The 13952-nt window shown below is 45.5% G+C and overlaps 1 protein-coding gene across 2 annotated transcripts in view; it reads left to right on the top strand.

Annotated features, from left to right (window-relative positions):
• AHCYL2 (adenosylhomocysteinase like 2) overlaps nucleotides 1–13952 on the top strand; it is a 91623-nt gene that overhangs the window by 57279 nt on the left and 20392 nt on the right. For both annotated transcript variants that reach the window (XM_087935380.1, XM_087935381.1), the window contains exons 3-6: nucleotides 3500–3643; nucleotides 8518–8618; nucleotides 9508–9610; nucleotides 9799–9893. In XM_087935380.1, the coding sequence (XP_087791506.1) occupies nucleotides 3500–3643; nucleotides 8518–8618; nucleotides 9508–9610; nucleotides 9799–9893 (443 nt within the window). The remainder of the gene's footprint in view (nucleotides 1–3499; nucleotides 3644–8517; nucleotides 8619–9507; nucleotides 9611–9798; nucleotides 9894–13952) is intronic.

Below are 13952 nucleotides of genomic sequence, written 5' to 3'. Positions count from 1 at the left end.
GAACGCTGGGTGCACGACGCTTCTCCAGTCTCCGATTGTGACTTGCGCTCGGCTGGACGCAGAGCCCTTCGAGGAGGAGGAGGGAGGAGAGCGCCCTCCCGGGTTGGGAGAAGGAAGAGCCAGAGCCTCCCCAAGCCCACCCCTCGATCGGATGGACGCCCCGAGGATCTTCTCCTTTGACACGGCCCGCGACGAGATCCCTGCCATAGCCCAGTTGTCCTGTCGGGCCCAAGAGAGGAAGCCCAGCCGGATTCTGTGCAAACGGGCGGAGAGCAGTAAGGATCGCTCGGGCAGGGACTCGCTCCCCAAAGGGTCCCGCGAGGTTTTTTCTTTTCTTTTTTTTTTCTTTTCTTTTCTTTTCTTTTCTTTTCTTTCTTTTTTTTCAACCGGCTGAATCTTTTAACGGGTCGAAAACGAGAGCAGATCCTTTGCGTTAAAGAACCGGTGGGCCTTTTAGATCTCTTGGCAGAGCGGTCCAATATGACATTTTTTTCCTAAGCTGTACGGGTTGGTTTCTTTACATTGAAGTCCTAGAGGAATAAAAGAAAAATCTACTGGATCGCTTTGCAGATCCCACTTCTGCCTCGTAAGGAGCTTGGTTTGGTACATCAGCCTGCAAAATACAGGTGCAGATTAACAAGAGTTGGAAGGGACCTCGTAGGTCATCTAGTCCAACCCCCCCCACCGCCCAAACAGGAGACCCTGCACCATTTCTGACAGATGGCAGTCCAGTCTCTTCTTCAAAGCTTCCAGGGATGAATTCGCACAACTTCTGAACAACAGAATTATAACAGAGTTGAAAGGGACCTTGTAGGTCATCTAGTCCAACCCCCCCACACCTGCACCATTTCTGACAGAGGGCAGTCCAGTCATTTTTTTTGAAAGCCTCCAGGGATGAAGCTCCCACAACTTCTGTTCCATGGATTGATCTCCTTATTTCCAGGTTAAATCTCTCCTTGTTCAGTTTCCCTCCATTATTCCTTGTCTGGCCTTCGGGTGCTTTAGAAAATAGCTTAACCCCCTTCCTCCTCTCTGGGGCAGCCCCCCAAATATTGGAAGACTGCCATCCTGTCTCCCCTGGTCCTTCTTTTCATGAAACCAGACATACCCAATTCCAGCAACCGTTCTTCATACGTTTTAGCCTCCGGTCCCTCATCCTCCTGGTTGCTCTTCTCTGCATTCTTTCTAGACTCTCAACATCTTTTTTATAGTTTGAGGACAGTCACCTCTTCTCTTTTTGTGGCACTGGGATTCTATGCCTGGAAAACGCCCTACCAGACTCTGTGGTTACAGCCTCAAGCCCCTCACAGCTTCAATCTCAACCTGTCTACCGTGGACCTTAACCCATTCTTAAGAAGTCCTTAAAGAGGGCGTGCATAATCGCACCAACATGCCTACCGTCCCTGTCCTACTGTCCCCATTTATCTGTATTTACTTCCTTTTGTTTATGTTTATGTTCATACTTATACTTACCTTGTACATGTTTGACAAATGAATGAATGAATGAATGAATGAATGATCGATCTCGGGCGAGAAGGCAAAGAAATGTCAGAATGACAGAACAGGAAGGGACCTGGGAAGTCATCTAGTCCATCCCCACCCTGCTCAAACAGGAGACCCTATACCATTTCAGAAAAATGGCTATCTATTCTCTTCTTAAAAAGCTCCAGAGATGGAGCATCCGCAATTTCTAGTGGCCGGCTGTTCCACTGGTTAATTGTCCTCACTGTTAGGAAATTTCTCCTTAGTTCTAAGTTGCTTCTCTCCTTGATGAGTTTCCACCTGTTGCTTCTTCTCCTGCCTTCTGGGGCTTTGGAGAACAGAATAACAGAGTTGGAAGGGACTTTAGAGGTCTTCTATCTGGTCTAGCCTAGTCTTTGGAAAAGTTGCCTGTGTGTCCACTTAAGGCGCAGGTGGCTTAGTGTATTGTGGTTAGCCGGCAGCAGGTGTGGACGGTGGAGGAGAGCGAGGACTCAGTGGAGGGGGCAGGACCATGAGGGAGTGGACTGCTGCCTTCAGAGATTGTGGGGGCTGGCAGCAGCGAGGAGGAGGTTCCCGAGGAGCCTGTGCCAAGTGCGCATCAAAATAAACCCTACTTAGAGTGGATGGGTAAAAATTAAGCTAGGTTGAGAACGGGGTGGGTGGAGCTGCCCTACTGTTTATCTTTGGACAGGTGTAGCCAGGCCTCGCACACCCCAACACATGCCTCACCCTCTAGATGGGATGGGTGACAAACAAATCAGATAGGTAGGTAGGTAGGTAGGTAGGTAGATAGATAGATAGATAGATAGATAGATAGATAGATAGATAGATAGATAGATAGATAGATTAGAGATACGATAGATAGATAGATGATAGATAGATAGATAGATAGATAGATAGATAGATAGATAGATAGATAGATAGGATAAGTAGGTAGGTAGGTAGGTAGATGAGAGATGATACATGATACATGATACATAGAGATGATAGATATGTAGATGGTAGAGAGATAGGTAGGTAGGTAGATGATAGATGGTAGAAAGAGATGAGAGATGATAAGAGAGAGAGGTAGGTAGGTAGATGAGAGAGAGAACATATATATATATATATATATATATATATATATATATATATATATATATATATATATATATATATATATATATATGTATGGCATTCGGCTTTGTTGGGTATTTTCCACGTCATTGTAGTTGTGCTTTTAAAGTTGTAGCAACATTTCGCAGAATCTCATCTGCCATCATCAGGCTTCTGTATTGTGTTCGTCTGTGAGTCAGACTTTTACAGTGGTTTCAGATTTAAATTTGGGACAGCCTATTGCTGTGCCAGAATGGTTTTTTCTTCATCCTGATTGGTTGGGAGTCTTGGTCTGTGTTTATTGGTCTTGGAGTTTGCTGTGTTCTGCTTGATTGGTGTTTGCTTGATTTAAATCTGAAACCACTGTAAAAGTCTGACCCACAGATGAACACTATACAGAAGCCTGATGATGGCAGATATATACATGGATCTTTGGTTATTCGGGTTTTCTCCCGCGTAAGATTGGAAGTATCTAGGCAACATTTCCATGAAGTCTCATTCATCATCTTCAGGCTTGTGTCTTTGGCTCTGTGCTTCTCAGAAGAGAAAACCCGAATAACCAAAGATCCACATACAAATTCTGCAGCTGGCAAGGCTTTCCTGAAGGCCTCTGGAGCTGAGAAAAAAGCTCTGGATCGATCCAGAACTCTCTTATTGGCCGCAGAGGCCTTTAGGAGAAGCCTTGCCGGCTGCAGAAAAAAATCCTTAAGGCCTCAGAGAGTGAAAAGGAGGCCGGGGGCAACGCGCACAAATGAGGTTAGTCAGTGGATGACACCACCTCAAAATAAGACCTGGTGCCTTCTTTTGGTGGCAATATATATATATATAAGCTGGGGTCTTATTTTCGGGGAAACCTGGTGCAAGTGTTTTCGTCCCAGCCCCACTTCTCACCACCACCCTTTCTGGTCCCATCTCTCCCCAGCTGCCTCCTACACCGACAGCTCCGATGACGAGACCTCTCCGAGGGACAAGCAGCAGAAGAGCAGCAAAGGCAGCAGCGACTTCTGCGTGAAAAACATCAAGCAGGCTGAATTCGGGCGCCGGGAGATCGAAATCGCGGAACAAGGTGAGGGAGACCGTCCCACGGTCAATAGGTACCATATTATATATACACATGAGTTTGACGCCCCGTGATTTGATTTGACTTGACTTGATTGATCGGCTTGGGGAGGGGGCAGTCACTCAGGCCTTGTGGAGGTGGGTTATGCCTATCTCAGCCCAGCCTGGGGTTGTGGGAGGGGGCCATAGAGCCAGGTGGGCCTAGGGGTGAAGCCGCCAGGCTGGAAGAAGCAATGGGTCTAAGATCTGCCTTCAGGATGAAAGCCGGGTGGGTGACCTTTGGGGCCAATCTACCAGGAGACGGTGAGTTCTTGCCTTAGGCCTGGAAGCTGGCTGGGCGACTCTCAGCCCATCCAGCCTCGGAGGGTAGTTGTGACAGATGGACAGACAATCTAGAACTCATTACAGATATCTATAAGATTATCTAATAGACAGACAGAAAAACATAGAAAAATACATAGATAGAAAAATAGATATAGATAGAAAAATATATAGATATTAGATAGATAAGATAGACAGACAGCAAAACAGATAGAAAAAGTTAGAAAAATAGATATAGATATTAGATAGATAGATAGATAGATAGATAGATAGATAGATAGATAGATAGATAGATAGATAGATAAGACAGACAGACAACAGATAACAGAACAAATAATCAGAGTTGGAAGGGACCTGGAGGTCATCTAGTCCAACCCCCCCGCCCAAGCAGGAGAGACTACACCATTTCTGACAGAGGGCAGTCCAATCTCTTCTTGAAAACCTCCAGGGATGAAGCTCCCACAACTTCCAAAGGCAACTTCTGTTCCATGGGTTGATTGTTCTCACACTGTCAGAAAGTTTCTCCATATTTCCAGGTTGAATCTCTCCTGGGTCAGTTTCCATCCATTATTCCTTGTCTGGTGCTTTGGAAAATAGCTTGACCCCCTTCTTCCTCTCTGCGGCAGCCCCTCAAATATTGGAAGGCTGCTCTCCTGTCTCCCCTGGTCCTTCTCTTCCCTAGACTTAGCCAGGCCCAGTTCCTGCAACTGCTCTTCATAGGTTTTAGCCTCCAACCACCTAATCCTCTTGGTTGCTCTGCACTCTTTCTAGAATCTCAACCTCTTTTTTATAGTGTGATGAGCAAAACTGGATGCAGTACTCTAGGTGTGGTCTTACTAAGGTTTTTAGAGTGGTATTAGTTTCTCCTTTGATATTGATTGTATCCCTCTGTTAATGCAACTTAGGATTGCATTGGCTAGATAGATAGAAAAATAGGTAGATATTATAGATGATAGATATGTAGGTAGGTAGGTAGATAGATAGATAGATAGATAGATAGATAGATAGATAGATAGATAGATAGATAGATAGATAGATAACCTAGAACTCATTGCTTCAGATAGATAGAGAGAGAGAGAGAGAGAGAGAGAGAGAGAGAGAGAGAGAGAGAGAGAGAGAGAGATAACCTAGAACTCATTGCTTCAGATAGATAGATAGATAGATAGATAGATAGATAGATAGATAGATAGATAGACTAGAGATTAGATAGATAGATAGATAGATAGATAGATAGATAGATAGATAGATAGATAGATAGAGATAGATAGATAGATAGATAGATAGATAGATAGATAACCTAGAACTCATTGCTTCAGATAGATAGATAGATAGATAGATAGATAGATAGATAATATAAATAGATAGATAGATTGATAGATAGATAGATAGATAGATAGATAGATAGATAGATAGATAGATAGATAGATAACCTAGAACTCATTGCTTCAGATAGATAGATATAGATAGATAGATAGATAGATAGATAGATAGATGATAGATTAGAGATTAGATAGATAGATAGATAGATAGATAGATAGATAGATAGATAAGAGATTAGATAGATAGATAGATAGATAGATAGATAGATAGATAGATAGATAGATTAGAGATTAGATAGATAGATAGATAGATAGATAGATAGATAGATAGATAGATAGATAGATAGATAGATAACCTACAACTCATTGCTTCGGATGGATGGATAGATGGATGGATAGATAGATAGATAGATAGATAGATAGATAGATAGATAGATAGATAGATAGATAGATAGATAGCCTAGAACTCATTGCTTCAGATAGATAGATAGATAGATAGATAGATAGATAGATAGATAGATAGATAGATAGATAGATAGATAGATAGATAGATAGATAGATAGATAACCTAGAACTCATTGCTTCCGATAGATATATGATAGGTAGATAGATAGTGACACAGACAGACAGACAGACAGACAGACAGGCCCCCTCTCTTCCCCTCTGCTCTTGCGTTCTCAACCGGTTCGTGATCTTACATTGGCTGAGTTCCCAGATCGCCCCAGAGAAGAGTGAAATGGAGAAAGGCCTTTGGTGGTTTGGCATTTGTGGTTCCACCCACCATCCTCTCTACAGGTCGTGGGAACCCGACCCCCACACATGGTTTCCTCTTGCCCCACGTGCCCTTGTGCTGCTCAACATGTTTGTTCAAAACCACCCAAGACCCCCTTTTTTCCCCCTTCCTAAGCAATCCTTTATTCAGGGATTGAAGTGGAACACCTTCCATGGCTCCTCAACCTCTTTCCTTCCCCCCTTCAGTTCTCTCTTTGATTTTTTTTTTTTTAGATTTTTTATTTTATTTTAAACGTAGACAAACAAAATATAAAACCCTCCCTTTCCTTTAATCTCCTGACTGCGATCGAATGGCTGAACGGTGTGCTGACGGAGCTACAAAAGAGAACGGAATCAAATGAGCTCCCGGCGTTCTTTTTTTTTGCAGCCGAAAAGTCACAAAGCTGTAATTCCTCCCCCCCCCTCTCTCTCTTTCGTTTCATGACCCAACTAGAGGACATCATCAGCTAGGAGGGAGTGGGGTTTGTGGAGAGGAGGAGGAGGAGGAGGAGGAGGAGGAAGGCTTGTGGGTCCTTACTGCTCTCTGACCTTGGTGGTTTTCTTGAAGAATCATGACCCAACTAGAGGACATCATCAGCTAGGAGGGAGTGGGGTTTGTGGAGAGGAGGAGGAGGAGGAGGAGGAGGAGGAAGGCTTGTGGGTCCTTACTGCTCTCTGACCTTGGTGGTTTTCTTGAAGAATCATGACCCAACTAGAGGACATCATCAGCTAGGAGGAGTGGGGTTTGTGGAGAGGAGGAGGAGGAGGAGGAGGAGGAGGAGGAAGGCTTGTGGGTCCTTACTGCTCTCTGACCTTGGTGGTTTTCTTGAAGAATCATGACCCAACTAGAGGACATCATCAGCTAGGAGGGAGTGGGGTTTGTGGAGAGGAGGAGGAGGAGGAGGAAGGCTTGTGGGTCCTTACTGCTCTCTGACCTTGGTGGTTTTCTTGAAGAATCATGACCCAACTTAGAGAGCATCCTGAGGGCTAGGAGGGAGGGCGGTTTGCGGAGAGGAGAGGGAGGAGGAAGGCTGTGTGGTCTCTGAGCTTAGATGTTTTCTCGCAGATGTTTCATGACCCAACTAGGGAACGTCATCAGTGCTATTAAACATCATCAGTACTGTTAATGTTCTCATCACTCCTTCTCACCCATCCCCTTCCACCTGTGACTGTATGACTTTCTGGCTTGTAGCCTTACAATTCATATTGACTGTTTCCTAGTATGATTTGATAGCTTATTTGTACCCTATGGCCATCATTAAGCGGTGTGTCTTAGGATTCTTGACGAATGTATTTTATTTTATTTTATGTGCACCGAGAACATTTGCACTAATTCCTTGTGCGTCCAATCACACTTGGCCAATAAAGAATTCTATTCTATTCTATTCTATTCTATTCTATTCTATTCTATTCTATTCTATTCTATTCTATTCTATATTCTTTCTATTCTATTCTCTATTCTATTCTGCATTCTATTCTGCATTCTATTTTATACTATTTTCTACTCTAATTATTTCTATTTTCTATTCTTTCTAATGGGGGTAACTGCCAGAATCCTGACACCTAGTATGATTTGATTGCCTATTGTATCCTATGACTGTTATTATTAAGTGTCGTATCTTATGATTCTTGACTCTCGACGAAGGTATCCTTTCATTTATGTCCACTGAGAGCATTTGCACCGACAAGTTCCTTGTGTGTCCAATCACACTTGGCCAATCAAGAATTCTATTCTATTCTATATTCGTTCTATTCTATATTCTATTCTGCATTCTATTTTATTCTATTTTCTACTCTAATTATTTCTATTTTCTATTCTTTCTAATTGGGGTAACTGCCAGAATCCTGACACCTAGTATGATTTGATTGCCTATTGTATCCTATGACTGTTATTATTAAGTGTCGTATCTGATAATTCTTGACTCTCGACGAATGTATCCTTTCATTTATGTCCACTGAGAGCATTTGCACCAAGACAAATTCCTTGTGTGTCCAATCACACTTGGTCAATAAAGAATTCTATTCTATTCTTATTGTACCCCATGACTATTATTATTTTTTTAAATAAAGTTTTTTTATTTTTAAACACAAACATACACATACAAAAACATAAAAACATAAAATCCTCTTCCATTTCTTGTGTGTCCAATCACACTTGGCCAATAAAGAATTTTATTCTATTCTTGTTCTTATTCTCTTCTTATTGTACTCTGTGACTATTATTAAGTGTTGCACCTGATGATTCTTGACTCTTGACGGATGTTTCTTTTCTTTTATGTACACTGAGAGCATTTGCACCAAGACAAATTCCTTGGGTGTCCAGTCACACTTGGCCAATAAAGAATTCTTTCTTTCTTTCTTTCTTTCTTTCTTTCTTTCTTTCTTTCTTTCTTTCTTTCTTTCTTTCTTTCTTTCTTTCTTTCTTTCCTGCCTTCCGCTGAACCTCTGTTTCCTTCTCTCCTTCCCCTAGAAATGCCTGCACTCATGGCCTTGAGGAAACGTGCTCAGGGAGAGAAGCCACTGGCTGGAGCCAAGATCGTGGGTTGCACCCACATCACGGCTCAAACCGCTGTAAGTTACGCCGAAGCGCTCCCCGTCGCTATCCGAGCTTGTTTCTCTGTCCCAAGGCGGAGATCTCCCAGAGGTGGGATCGACTGGTCCAGAAATCCTACCTAGAGAAATCTTCTCTGCTTTGGAGACATTGTGTTGGGCTTCACAGGTAGTCCTCAACAGGTGGGGTGGGATTCTACCGGTTCCGCCCGGTTCGAGCAAACTGGTAGCGCCGAGGACGAGCTGGGAGTGAACTGGTTCGCTCCAACGATCAGCTGTTGGGCTCGCTCGCCTGGGCTGTGCTGATTTTGAAGCTCAGTTGATTTGCGCGGCACAGTGGATTGTCACGCATCAGCTGTTTAGCACACCGGGATTGATGGAGAAGGTCAGTTAGCAAACGCTCTGCGCGCGTTCCCCGAACCGGTTATTACCCCGGTTGAATCGCCCCGGTCCTCGATTTACAGCACTTTGTTCAGTGGCTGTTCAAAGTTACCCCTGACAAATGAAAAAAACGTGACTCAGGACCATTTTTCATACTTACGACCGGCCGTTGCAGGGTCCCCGGGATCAAAATTCGGAGGCCTGGCCACCGCTTTGTAGTTACAACGGTCGCCGTGTCCCCGACGGGCCCCAGCGTTCCGTGCGCCTTTGGCAGCATTTAGTCCTGCTGGTCACATGACCATAGAGATGTCGTGGGACAGAGTGGGCTCTCCTTTGGCTTTGTAATGGAGATGAGCAGCGCCCCCTAGAGCCCAGGGCCGGAAACGACTAACGGGGAGGTGCGAGGGGAGAACCTTTACCTTTAAAATAGGAGTTCACGAAACCCAGCAGGTGGCTTGCCCGAATTGGAGTTGACGGGGTGAAGGGTGGGCGTTGAGTAGCCCCCTCCTCACCATTCCCCTGCCTGCAGGTTCTCATGGAGACCCTCGGTGCCCTGGGGGCTCAGTGCCGGTGGGCCGCTTGCAACATCTACTCCACCCTCAACGAAGTGGCAGCTGCCCTGGCTGAGAACGGTAAGGAAGGATTTGTCTTTCTCGAGGAGGGGGGGCGGAAGGGGGGGTCCCCAAAGCAAGCTTGGAGGGGGCTGGGACGGGAGGGGTTCAGCCCTCCGCAGAACGGGAGGGGCTTGCGAAGATCTTTCAGGCCACAGTGGCTCTTCTCTGGGGCCCCCTCCCCCCCCTCGCCCCAATTTTTCTTCCAGGGTTCCCCGTCTTTGCCTGGAAAGGAGAATCGGAGGACGATTTCTGGTGGTGCATAGACCGATGTGTCAACGTCGAAGGCTGGCAGCCCAACATGGTGAGCGCCGGGAAGGAGGGGGGCGGAGTCTGCCAGGGCAGCCAGCAGCACACGGGAGGGGCAAGGGCAATTCGGTTGGACTTGAAAGAAAGAGAGAGAGAGAGAGAGAGAGAGAGAGAGAGAGAGAGAGAGAGAGAGAAAGAAAGAAAGAAAGAAAGAAAGAAAGAAAGAAAGAAAGAAAGAAAGAAAGAAAGAAAGAAAGAAAGAGGGGAAGGGAGGGAGAAAGAAAGAGAGAGAGGGGGGAGAGAGAGAGAAAGAAAGAAAAAAAGAAAGAAAAAGAAAGAAAGAAAGAGGGGAGGGAGGGAGGGAGAAAGAAAGAGAGAGAGATAAAGAAAGGAAAAGAGAAGAAAGAAAGAGAAAGAAAGAAAGAAAGAAAGAAAGGGGAGGGAGGGAGAAAGAAAGAGAGAGAAAAAGAAAGAAAGAGATGAAAGAAAGAAAGAAAGAAAGAAAGGAATAAAGAGAGAGAAAGAAAAAGAAAGAAAGAAAGAAAGAAAGAAAGAAAGAAAGAAAGAAAGAAAGAAAGAAAGAAAGAAAGAAAGAAAGAAAGAAAGAAAGGGGTCATTTGGGGGCCATCTTATTTTGTCATCCCCCAAAACGGTCTGCATTGGAGAACTACTTTGGTGTAGTAGTTAAGGCACCAGACTTAGAAAGTGAGAGATGGGGAGTTCTCGTCCCGCCTTAGGCCTGAAAGCCAGCTGGGTGACTTTGGGCCAATCACCAGGAGGCTGTGAGTTCTAGTCCCGTCTTAGGCATGAAAGCCAGCTGGGGGACTTTGGGCCAATCAGCAGGAGACTGGGAGTTTTAGTCCTGCCTTAGGCCTGAAAGCCAGTTGAGTGAGTTTGGCCCAATCTCCAGGAGATGGGAGTTCTAGTCCCGCCTTAGGCCTGAAAGTTGTCTGAGTGTCTTTGGGCCAATCACCAGGAGACGATGAGTTCTAGTCCCGCCTTAGGCCTGAAAGCCAGCTGGGTGTCTTTGGACCAATCACCAGGAGATGGTGAGTTCTAGTCCCGCCTTGGGCCTGAAAGCCGGTTGGGTGAGTTTGGGCCAATCCCGAGGTTTGCCAAATGCTGCTTTAGTCGAAAACAGAGAGCAGCGTCTGTGCTGTAACGTAACACCCTGCCCACCTCGCATGGTTGTTGTTTTGGGGCGGGGGAAACGGGAGGAGCAAAGAGCACAGGCAGTCCTCGACTTACGACCACAACCAAGCCCAGAATTTCTGTTGCTAATTGAGACATTTAAGTGAGTTTTGCCCCATTGTATGACCTTTTTTGCCATAGTTGTTAAGTGAATCACTGCAGTTGTTAAGTTAGTCACACGGTCGTGAAGTGAATCCGGCTTCCCCCAGTGACTTCACTCATCAGAAGGTCGTAAAAGGGGATCACGTGACTACGGGACACTGCAAACCATCATAAGTACGAGTCACTTGCCAAGCATCCGAATATAAATCATGTGACCATGGGGGGATATATTGCAATGGTCATAAGTGTGAAGAATGGCCCTTTTAAGGTGCCGTTCTAACTTCGGTCGCTAAGTGAACGGTTGTAAGTTGAGGACTACCTGTATTAGGTATATCCATTGCTTTGAGTTACGTCTAAAACATAAAAATATCTAAGAAACAAAATAATAAACGGAGCAGCCAGCGAGCAACCTAGAACAGGGACAAATTCTCCTTCCCCGGAGCCAATTTACCAGAAACACTTACGTAAATTCTGTTCTCAGCACGGGGTTGGACTAGATGACCTCACTGACCTTTCCAAGTCACACATTCCCCCGCTTCATCGGGTCACCGTACATGCTTGTTAAGAGTAATGATGATGTTAATCGGCTTATTACTTGACTTGCATATATTATTTAGAGAAAATAACATGTAATTGCACCGCAGGGGTAGAGGTGACCTCTGGGTGTCCCCCGCTCCCCCCCCCCTCCGGGGCCTTGGAGGTTTGGATTATTAAATAGGTGGGGCCAATTTGGGAAACGGGGCAAGGAGACTGGGAAAGGTTAATGAGAGTTTTTGGACCGGAACACAATGTTCCCATGGTCTTGGGTCAAAATCTTGACTTCTGCTGGGTGCAAATATACAATGAGAGCTTAATGCTTCTTCCAGTGGAAACGGCAAATGGAGAATTAGAGGGGTGGGTTTCCCCATCGTTGATGGAGGATGAACAGGATGGAGAGAACACAACGGGGCAACACGACTTAACGTTTCCATAGAAGAAAATATTTGTCACTCAGGGTTCAGTTATCGGTTCGTTGGGTGGGAATTGTGGGGTGGTTTCCTTGCAGATGTTTCATGACCCAGCTAGGGAACATCATCAGTGCTAGAAGGAGGTGGGAATTGTGGAGAGGAGGAAGAGGAAGAAGAGGGTGTTGTGAGGTCCTTGGTGCCCCCCCTATTCTTGGTGGTTTTCTTACAGACGTTTCATGACCCAACTAGGGAACATCATCAGTGCTAGAAGGAGTGAGGTCTTTGGAGAGAGGAGGAGGAGGAGAAAGAGGAGATTGTGGGATCCTTGGTGCTCTCTGAGCTTGGTGGTTTTCTTGCAGACGTTTCATGACCCAACTAGGGAACATCATCAGTGCTGGGAAGGGAGTAGGTCTTGCAGAGTGGAGAAGAAATAGAAGGGGGCAGGAGGAGGAGGAAGAGGAAGAGAAAGAGGAGGAAGAAAAGGACTGTGGGATTCTGGGTGGTCTCTGAGCTTGGTTATTTCCTTGCAGACGTTTCATGACCCAACTAGGGAACATCATCAGTGCTAGATAGGAGTGGGGTTTGTGGAGTGAAACAGGAGGAGGAAGAGGACTGTGGAGTCCTTGGTGCTCTCTGAGCTTGGTTGTTTCCTTGCAGACCTTTCCTAGCCCTACACGTTCACATTCTCAAACTCCACACTCCTTTGTACTGATGACGTTACCTCGTTGGGTCATGAAACGTCTACAGGAAAAAAAACTACCCAGTTCAAAAAGCAACAAGGATGCCACCAAACCATATTTACAGCCTTGTTGAAATCAGATCTGGAGACAAACCTCGAGATGGAAGCTCCAAAATCACCTCTTTCCTCCAGGAACAGGGGGGAAATTTAGGCTGCGTTCCATGTTCTCCTTTTCCCAGAAAAGATTGGGCAAAAACTTGCCAGAAAATGCCGCTCTAGCTTATTAGGGCACTTCAAGAAGGACAAGTGGATTATACAACCTTCCTAATTAACTGGAGATTAATGAGCTGGAGCCTTGAGTGCGAGGGAGGGGGGTGGAAACGGAGGGGAGGGGGGTGTTTGCTGGGCGCTGTTGATGCCAGGCTGGTAATCCGTTGAGTTAAAAAACAGCGTGATCTGAGCGTAGGAGCCTTGAGCTTTACACGTTGTTCCACCCCAACCAAAATGCCTCTAAAGGAGCGTGTCTCTTAACCTTGGCGAGTTCAAGATGGGTGGACTTCAACTCCCAGAATCCCCCCCCACACACACACACACAGCCAGTAGGGATGTCTGAGGAATTCTGGGAGTTGTAGTCCAAAAGCCCTCAAGTTTTGGGGAGCTCTGATTCAAAGCAATGTCTGTCTCTCAGCCTTGGGAACTTTTAAGATGGGTGGACTTCAACTCCCAAAACTCCCCAAGGAGCATGGGGGTGGCTGGGGAATTCTGGGAGTTGAAGTCCACGAGTCTTAAAGTTGCTGCACTTAGGGACTCCTGATTCAGAACAGTCACCTTGGGAACTTTTAAAATGGGTGGACTTCAACTCCCAGAATCCCCCAGGCAGCATGGATGGCTGAGGGATTCTGGGAGTTGAAGGCCATGAGTCTTTAAAATTGCCAGGTTTTGGGAGCCCTGATTCAGAGCAGCGTCTCTCAGCCTTAGGGACTTTTAAGATGGGTGGACTTCAACTCCCAGAATCCCCCAGCCAGCATTGCTTAAAGTTTAAAGTTGCCAAGGTTGAAAGACACTATTATAAATCAGGCCTTTGGGAAGGACTCAACAGGTGGACCAAAATAAGAACTTCTCCAGGAAAGACTCTTATTCTATGAAGATAAGCTGGGAGGGAATGACTTAAACATAACGTTTTAATTAATTAGGG

The sequence above is a fragment of the Pseudonaja textilis genome, chromosome 5, assembly GCF_049901715.1.
Source record: "Pseudonaja textilis isolate UNSWEBS1 chromosome 5, rPseTex1.2, whole genome shotgun sequence".
Taxonomy (NCBI): Eukaryota; Metazoa; Chordata; class Lepidosauria; order Squamata; family Elapidae; genus Pseudonaja; species Pseudonaja textilis.
The sequence above is the reverse complement of the archived record's forward strand: the minus strand, read 5'-3'. Positions and strand labels throughout refer to the sequence as shown.